The sequence below is a fragment of the Cyprinus carpio genome, chromosome B5 (genome assembly GCF_018340385.1).
Source record: "Cyprinus carpio isolate SPL01 chromosome B5, ASM1834038v1, whole genome shotgun sequence".
NCBI lineage: Eukaryota > Metazoa > Chordata > Actinopteri > Cypriniformes > Cyprinidae > Cyprinus > Cyprinus carpio.
The window spans coordinates 38,051,845-38,061,572 of record NC_056601.1 but is presented as its reverse complement, the minus strand read 5'-3'; the positions used below and the strand labels follow the sequence as shown (position 1 = coordinate 38,061,572).

General features: G+C 36.8%; 1 protein-coding gene across 1 annotated transcript; it reads right to left on the bottom strand.

Moving 5' to 3' along the window:
- Nucleotides 1-5,863: 5,863 nt before the first annotated feature.
- On the bottom strand, nucleotides 5,864-9,728 carry LOC122137409 (GTPase IMAP family member 7-like). Its single transcript, XM_042723490.1, has 3 exons — nucleotides 9,652-9,728; nucleotides 6,999-7,065; nucleotides 5,864-6,849 (listed from the first exon to the last, which is right to left on the bottom strand). Exons 1-3 carry the CDS (start codon nucleotides 9,726-9,728, stop codon nucleotides 5,998-6,000), a joined length of 996 nt encoding a protein of 331 aa, XP_042579424.1. The 3' UTR covers nucleotides 5,864-5,997.

The following is a 9,728-nucleotide window of genomic DNA, read 5'->3' as shown; positions in this document are numbered from 1 at the left end:
TTTTGCTCCACTCTAACCTCTTGCTTGGACAACTTCTGCCCACTGTCGTCTAGACCAGCACGCACCACCCCATCTGCCCGCTGGCTGTCCGATGTACTCCGTTATGATAGCTCTAAACTCAGGGCTGCAGAGAGGAAATGGCATAAATCAAGAAACTCTACCGACCTCAGTGTGTATCAGTCTCTCCTCTCTTCCTTCTCTGCAAACGTCTTCACTGCTAAAACGTCATACTACCACAACAAAATTAACAACAGTTGTGACGCTCGGACACTCTTCAAAACTTTCTTTTCTCTTCTTAATCCGCCTCCACCTCCTCCTCCATCGACTCTTACAGCTGACGACTTTGCAGTTTTCTTCACAAATAAGACAAGAACCATCAGTGACCAATTCTCCACACCGCAGACTGAGGATAACTTCACAACGACTAATGCTCACTCGTGCTCCTCCTTCTCTCCACTCTCACAGACGGACGTTTTCCAAACTTATCCTGTCCAGTCATCCTACTACTTGCCCAATGGATCCGATCACCACTCACCTCCTTCAAGCGATTTCTTCTTCAGTCATACCTTTACTTACTCACATTATCAGCTCCTCTCTTCACTCTGGAACATTTCCCTCAGCATTTAAGCAGGCTCGGGTAAGCCCACTGCTGAAGAAACATCTCTAAATCCAGCACTTCTAGAAAACTATCAGACCGGTATCCCTTCTTCCATTCATTGCAAAGACACTCGAACGAGCTGTGTTCAACCAGCTCTCTATGTTTCTTGTACAGAACAACCTCCTGGACAGCAACCAATCTGGCTTCAAAAGTGGCCACTCAACTGAGACTGCCCTGCTCTGGTTACTGAAGAGCGCGACTGGCAAGAGCAGCTTCAAAATCCTCAGTACTCATTTTGCTGTACCTGTCTGCTGCTTTTGACACCGTTAATCACCAGATTCTCCTGTCCACCCTCAGAAAGATGGGCATCTCTGGAACCGCACTCCAGTGGCTCAAACTCCTACCTTTCTGATAGATCCTTCATGGTGTCTTGGAGGGGTGAAGTTTCTAAGTCACAACAACTTGCTACTGGGGTTCCTCAAGGCTCAGTACTTGGACCGCTTCTCTCTTCTCCATCTACATGACGTCATTAGGATCTGTCATTCAGAAGCATGGCTTTTCCTATCACTGCTATGCTGATGACACTAACACTCTTACTTCTCATTCCAACCAGATGACCCGACGGTAGTTTGCTCGCATTTCAGCCTGTCTGAGTGACATTTCTAGCTGGATGAATGACCATCACCTTCAGCTCAACCTTACTAAGACTGAACTGCTGGTGGTTCCAGCTAACCCATCGTTTCATCACAACTTCTCTATACAGCTGGGTTCGTCAACCATAACTCCTTCCAGGACAGCCAGAAACCTAGGAGTTGTGATGGATCATCAGTTAAGCTTCACAGACCATATTGCTACAACGACCCGGTCCTGCAGATTTGCCTTATACAACATTAGGAAGATTAGACCCTTCCTGTCAGAGCTAGCCACACAACTTCTTGTCCCAGGCTCTTGTTCTCTCCAGACTGGACTATTGCAATGCTCTCCTGGCGGGCCTTCCTGCATGTACTATCAAGCCTCTACAACTGATCCAGAATGCAGCAGCGAGGGTTGTCTTCAATGAGCCAAAAACAGCTCATGTTACTCCTCTCCTCATCAGGTTACACTGGCTACCAGTAGCCGCTTGCATCAAATTAAAGGGTACTGATGCTTGCCTACAAGACGACCACTGGCACGGCGCCAGCTTACCTAAACTCACTAGTTCTGTCTTATGCACCCTCCAGAAGTTTGCGCTCTGCAAGTGAACGACGCCTTGTGTTGCCATCCCAAAGAGGTTCAAAATCACTCTCACTGACTTTTTCCTGGACTGCTCCCAGCTGGTGGGATGACCTCCCGATCTCAATTCGAACAGCTGAGTCTTTACTCATTTTCAAAAAACATCTAAAGACTCATCTTTTTCGCCTGCACTTAACCAACTAATACTAGAACTTACCTTTTCTTTTTCTTTCTTGTCTATCATATTCAAAAAAAAAAAAAAAAAAAAAAAAAAAAAAACCCTGGCTACGTGTCCTGTACTAGTCTAACTGAGACTTTTAATAGCACTTGTATACCGTTGTTGTTCTCTCGTTGAGCTGATTGTTTCTGCTTTTTCTCATTTGTAAGTCGCTTTGGATAAAAGCGTCTGCTAAATGATTAAATGTAAATGTAAATGTAAATGTGTTATTTTAGACACAATGTTGTCTGTTTTGCCAACCAAAATTTAAAGACAAATCAGAACTGTTGATCTCCGAGCAACCCACAGCGGCATTTCATTTCTTAATCCACATTTTGAACGAATTTGGTGAACCATTTGGCACGTTGAACCATTGGCCATAGTCGCGTTGGCTTTGAAGTGGAGCTGCACAGACCGATCGGTGTATGATATCAAAGTAACGCGAGAGTGATTCAAAAGCACAAGGAGTCGTCTGCTCTCTAAGCTCTTCTTTTGATGTCACACACCGATCGGTCTGATGGTGATGACCCGCTTCAAATCGAACAAGCCTAATGATTCAAGGAACCATTCATAGAAGAACCATTTACTTCACTCCTGAATGAATCAGCCATTTGAATGAATCAAACGAATTAATAAATGACTCGATGACCTTAATCATTAAGACATTTACCACCACCAACTGGCAGATTTAGTTTATTATTTAGAGTATCATTTCTTTAAAGAAATAATTTTTAAATAGTATTATTTTCACAGTAATAATAATAAAGTTAAGAAAATAAATTATTAAAGCTATAAATAATTTATAGGTCCAAAAGAGTATATGTAATAAATTTTGTCAAACAAAATATTTCTTGCCGAACCTACTTTTTGTATCTCTGTTTGATGCTTTGCACAACAATGACTTTAAATTATCTTTTCAGATTGATTTCTCCAAATTTGATGTGCGATTAATTAGATTTATTAATCACCACATCATGTAATTAGATAAAAAAAATAATCGCTTACCAGCCCTAATATATATATATATATATATATATATATATATATATGTACACTCACTCACAAATCAAGTGGAAGAGAAAGACTACTAAGCAGAAAAAAAGTTATTTTCAAGTTAGTTGAAACCGAAATTATAAGTGTTATGTAAGAGCAGTAATGTAGTATCATCAGCAGAATTTAGAAGATACACACATTTGAGATCCTTTATTTGAAACATTAATGTTATAGCGTGTTTGCTTTTTAACTTTGAATACAAACTTACCTGCTTTTACTTTTGTAGCTGTATGATTCACCTAATTTCCTTAATATACTGTAAATACATTATAATAACTGAAAACAATACTCACTTCAGTGTGTTGAGTTTACAGTGTTTATCCTGCAGTAGAGCAGAGATCTGATACACTCCTGTGTCTCCTAGTTCATGTCTAGTGAGATTCAGCTCTCTCAGGAGTAACGGGTTTTTACCCACAATTCCAGTCACATACTGACAGGCTTCATCTGCCAGCAGGGATAAAACATATGTGAATAAAACACCATTTCCATCCAACGAGTCAAAGAGAACAAAAAAAGTCACTTGGTAAACTGGCACTAAATATCTCTAAGAAATGTAGGAGAAACCACTTAATATAATAATTTTCATATATGACAAGTTACTTGGCCTCAGAGCCAAGCAGAGAACACAATTGCTTTCGGAGGTGGATGCCAGCTGCTTGGGGACGCAGTCGAGTAAGACAATAATACAGAAATACTTTGACGACAGACTTTATGCACAAGTTAATGCACAATTACCATTTTAAATTGACAAAACTGTAGTACTGTATAAAATTTAACAAGATATAAAAAATTATCTGTGGGGTATTTTGAGCTAAAACTTCACATACAAACTCTGGGGACATCAAATAATTTATTTTATATCTTGCAAAAAGGGGCATAATAAGGTCACCTTTAATGTGACATTTATTTTTGACAACAATATAGCATGACCACTTTTCTATCAACCGTAATGTTTTTTGTTTGGCTCCTGAATTATTTACTCCTTTTCCTTTGTATTCAACTGTAACGATGTGAGAAAGACAGCATATACTGCACACTTTATGGTCTGCTCAGCCGATTTACTTTACAATAGTTAAATACTATATCTCATGAATAATTCACTGGAATGCAAATAAAATCTATCGGTTTCCTCCCGAAATCCTAGCATCTTTTTTCCGGTGTTTTTTTTTGTTTGTTTGTTTGTTTGTTTTGTTTTGTTTTTGTTTGTTTGTTTGTTTGTATAAAGTAGATCTCTCTTTCTTTTTCCTTCTAATGCCTATTGGCACTGTATATGGGAAAATTTCTAAAGCAGTTAAATATGATGTGTTGTCTGTAGGGCTGCAATGAATGATTATTTTGATAATGGATTAGTTGGGCCGAATTATTATTATTATTTTTTTTCTTGATTAATCGGGTTAAAAACCCCTGTTTTCTTTATTTTAATTTTACTGACAAAAACACTCCATTCCACATTCTGCCCAATGTCCTTAAAACAAATGTGCCAGCTGAATGCTATGAAAACATACAGTGCTTAACAATTTTTATTAGACCACCTGTCATAAGACAAAAACACAAATATTTTAGGAATCTGTCAAAAAAATATATATTCTAAAAATGTTATTGTATTTTTTGGACAAATAACAAACTGAAACAACTAAATAGTATTTATTCAAATAATAAGAAAAATGGCCTCCTTTGCCTTTGATAACAGCTCACATGCTTGCTGGACAAATAACAAACTGAAACAACGAAATAGTATTTATTCACATAATAACAAATAAAGCACTTGACAATTTTTTTCTGCTTTCTTTCAGAGATAATAGCAATAATTTTATTATAGCATTAAAGAAGCACAAAGTCACTTTTATGGACTTTTTCATTAACTGTTCCCTCCTGATGGAATGACCTGGCCAACTCAATCCCAGCAGCTGAGTGTTCAGCCATCTTCAAGAATCAGCTAAAAACACATAATTTCTTTTCATTTATTATATAATTAACAAAAGCAAAAAAGACCTCTAATACTAGCTTGCTCTATTCTTTTTCTATTCTATTGGTTTTCTTTTTATTTATTATATTATTTAAAAGCCCTTGCTATGTGTACTGCATTAAGCTAACTGAGACTTGTTCTAGCACTTGTACATCATTGCTCGTTTTGTTGTTTTTGATTGCTTCCATTGTCCTCTTTTGTAAGTCGCTTTGGATAAAAGCGTCTGCTAAATGACTAAATGTAAATATTTTTCTGCCGATAATTAGTTGTTGTTTTTTTTCCTCACTATTTTCATCTTCTGTTTTCAGATACAAAGCTCAGAAAGGACAAATGGTGAGTCTTTATGTTTTACCAAATGATTAGAAACTCAACTCTGAGTCAGGTACATTAAAATTATTATTAATTATAAATCCTTGATTATTCTTTCAACCACATAAACTCCAGAAAAAAAAAAAAAAAAAAAAAAAAAACTATAGTGCAATAAAAGCATTGTTTACCCTCCCAAATATTTATTCTTTTGCAAAATAATTTCAAAATTAGTTGGTTATTGTTTTGACTTAAAGTTTGTGCTGAGCCTCTGTATAAAGTTCTGTATAAAGTTTAAAGGAGTTTCTGTATAAAGTTCAAAGAATTTACCTCTTTTTTTCTCCTCTTCTTCTCTTCTTTGTCGTTCCTGTTGTTTCTGTTTCTCCCATTCCTCTCGTTCTCTCCTCATCTCCTCTCGTATCTTTCTCTCTTGTTCCTCTTGGTCTTTAATCTCTCTTTTATATTGTTCTACTCTCTCTCTAAACTCTTCTTCTCTTCTCTCTTTTTCTCTTTTCTCATAATTCCTGTCTGTCTTTCTCCATCTTCATCTTCATTCTCTCTTTCTCTTTTTTCATGGTTGAACTGAAGTTCTTCTTTCTCTCTCTGACTTCTCTCTGTCTCTCGTTTAGTTTCTGATCAAAGTCATCACATGTTTTTCTTAATTATATTTCTCAATTTCTCTTCCTCTTCTTCTCTTCTTTGGTTTTCCTGTTGTCTCTGTTTCTCCAATTCCTCTCGTTCTTTTTTCCTCTCCTCTCGTTCTCTCTCCATCTCTTGTATCTTTCTGTCTTGTTCCTGTCTTTCTTTCTCCATGATCATCTTCATCTCTTCTTCTCTTTCTCTGACTCTTTCCATCAGTATGTTCCACTGTATTTCTCTCTCCATCTCTTTAAACATCTTACATGAGTAGTAACTCCCTCCGTTCTCTTTCAGCATGTTGTCTATCTTCTGCAGTAGATCAGTAACCTGTGTTCGGTCTCCAGTCTCTTTATTATTGAACACATGGAATCTGTTTCCACACACATCAATCAGGTTTTTAAGGGCAGATTCAGGTTCTCCCAGATACTGTTCAATAGTTTTGTTATGCAGATCATCTCCTCTGGTAAAGAGCACTATGATGTACTTTAAAGAGTTTTCACCAAACATCTCTTGAATGATCTTCACCGATGTTGCTTCTTCTTGAGTGAATCGTCCCAATGGAATCAATAAGAGAAACACATGTGGTCCAGGCAGGATCATGGAGATGCTGCTAGCGATTTCTCTCTGGATTTCTTCATTACTGAGTTCAGTATTAAACAGTCCTGGAGTGTCGATCACAGTAATGTGTCTGCCGTTGATTTCAGATGTTTCTCTCTGACATTCTTTAGTAACAGATGTTTGAGAAATGTCTGATATAAACACTTCTCTTCCTAAGATGGTGTTTCCAGTTGAACTCTTCCCAGCTCCAGTTTTTCCCAGCAACACAATCCTCAGATCATCCTCTCTCTCTGACACTCTCTAAAGATAGATAAATAATTTATACTGAAACATCATGTGTTAATCATGTTATTTCTCTGCATATCGTTTTACTGTTTTGTCTCACAAATGTGTGTAGACTTCAGCAATCATGAAAAGTGTTTAATTAATGCAGATTGTATGGTCATTACCTTGTGACTGCAAACCACATCTCTAATGAGTTCCTCAGTTTCTCCATCTGTGTCTCCATCGATGTCTCTGTGGAGAAACAAACAACACTGTTTGACTAAATAATCTGCTCCAATTTCTCCAGCAACACAGACACTTGTGTGTTTGGACCAATCATGCTGATCATAGTGTAGCACATTATTAATGAGCTAAATATCATCTGGATCTTCTCTAATTCTACTTTGTCTTCATTAGTAAAGAGACTAAGAAAACAAAAAATCTTGCCTCATGCTCAAGATCTCAAATCTCATTTGTTTTTTTTCGTATATTCAAACCTGACCAGTCATGATGACATGCAAGATCCAATTAGTTTCATGCTCAGTTTCTCATTGCTCTTCTGCTCTTTCTATGTTGCTGAGTGTGCTGGGCTTCCAGCTATATGCAAACAAAGAAGTTCTCTCATGTATCATGATTTAAAAAGGCACAATTAAAGATTTGGTATATATTTGGTATCTGAGATATATCTCTGTTTGTTTTCCACAGAGGAAAGAAGAAATCATACCCAGGTTTGGAATGACATGATGTGGCAATAAAAGCAGAATTATGTGGCAATAAAAGTAGAATTATAATTTTTGGTTGAACACTGACAGTCTAACAACAGTGACAGTATTACTCAAACTGTGGTCTGAAGACTGTATTCAGCTGCATAACCTTGTCTTTATGTCAATTAGGGATTTCAATGATTAATCGAAGATTGATTAATTGTCAGTAAGAGATGCAATGGATTAATGCTATCAATGGTTGATTAAGCAGTTTAATTTGGGCTGTGTATGGCTCATGTGCATTGTGCAAAACACGTGCTAGCGGCTATGAGTGATGGGACTGGATCCTTGCCAAGAATATTTTACTAATGTACAAATTACACTTTTAATGTGATACAAACTTTAAAAGTACATTAAAATAGAAACAATATAAATTTATTTTGTATTGAAATGTAGTAACTAAGTAATGTTTAATTATAATTTCCGCAGATATAATTGTTTCATACTGGACTCTGCGCATTGACACGGCTGCGGGACAAGAGCAGGACAGGTCTAGGCTATATATAGGCTATAATTGAAAATTTTATTCGTTTTAATTCATGGCCAAGAAATCTTTCATTTCCCCCCACGTTAATCTCTACACTAGGCTCGGACGATGTCTACAGTGAAACATCGCGATGGACGATGACATCGGCGGGGGGATTGGGGGAGGTGTGCCCGAAGCGTGAATCCTTATAAGGGAAAACAACTAACAATTCCTAACACCGTGTCTACACTGGATGCGAGTGGCACGGAGTGGTGCGACAAAATACTATATAACCACTGATCTATAATAGAGATTCATTATATATAGATCAGTCAATAGAACTCACAATAATCAGTGATGGGTGGCTATGGGTATGGCATCACGATGCCGGCGCAAACATTGTGATGTCTATCGCCCACAGCGATGGATCGTCTACCGGCCCAACCCTACTCTACATGTGTGTGCTTTCACGTGGAGCAGCATTTATAACACAGAGCCGTTGTTCACTGACAAGCTGCGAAAAACGTAGAGATTTACCACTGATTACAGAACTGGCTATATTTATCATGGGGGATGCACCAATAGGATTTTTTTGAGGCTGATTCCGATACCGATATTTGTCACTTCCTGTTTTTATTTGAAAATTTTGGCATCAAAATAGATAGTATTTTGATCATGTTTTAATTCAGCAAAGTTCAAAAACACCTGCCATTAAATTATAGCAGCAGTTTTAATTGCTGCATCATTAAATCATGTTTCTTATGAACATGGATTGGATCTACAGTATTTAACATTCAGCAGGCCTACATAAATACCACAGAAACAAAGATACATATTAAATAAAACAGTGTTTTTTTTTGGTAGATTTAAAAGTTTTCAGGTACAGAAATAAAGAAAAAACAAATGTAAAATAATTCACTGTATAAATTGAATTCATATTAATCCTTTATTGTAACAGACTTTATTATGATTAATATTCTAATTTGTTTTGTATACATTTTAATATGTTTTGTATGTTTGAATATGGTTAAGATCTTTACTAAGGCGGGACTCTTATTTTGATGGGTTTTTAGTCTATGGATGCTAACGTTATATGGGTAATGACGGTTTCACACAGTTTCTTCGGATTAAAAAGTTTGTCAGTTTAATAAGCTAACCCCCTGAAAAAGGTGTGAGCTCTGTATATATTTGTTTACTGTTACTTGTAATAAGTGTTTTGTGTAATTCTCTGTATGTTGATTATAATGCAACTGAGAGAGAGTGTTAATGTACACTTTTCGTGCTGTGTTTTGTTTAGCTCTTATGGTGATTTTTTTTTTGTATTTGAAAAAGGACAAAACACAACTCATAATGACCGACAAACAATAAAACATTAGTAAAGTTTTGGTCATCATCAGACGAGGTCTGCTACATTTATGAAAGCTAGAAAAATTGTTTAGTTAAGAATAGTGTGCAATCTTTTGTTATTTGATTAGCTGCATTGAAGTGCAGGACAGCAGCGCTAGGATTTATGCAACAGACATTATACAGCTTTTTGTGCCTTCACGCAGTTGTAATTAATAAACCATTGGTTTGTTTATATAATCGGCCTTGTTTTTCCTTATATACCCGATATGCCGATGGTTGTACATTGAGGAAAAATCGTCTGAGTAAATGAGCGGTGGCCGATACATCTGGAGCTGCAT

Coding starts and splice junctions, on each gene's coding strand:
- LOC122137409 (XM_042723490.1), bottom strand. CDS start 9,728: ATGCAGCTCCAGATGTATCGGCCACCGCTCATTTACTCAGACGATTTT. Junction 7,066..9,651: donor TACAACCATCGGCATATCGG/GTATATAAGGAA, acceptor GTTTCTCCACAG/AGACATCGATGGAGACACAG. Junction 6,850..6,998: donor ATGTGGTTTGCAGTCACAAG/GTAATGACCATA, acceptor ATCTATCTTTAG/AGAGTGTCAGAGAGAGAGGA.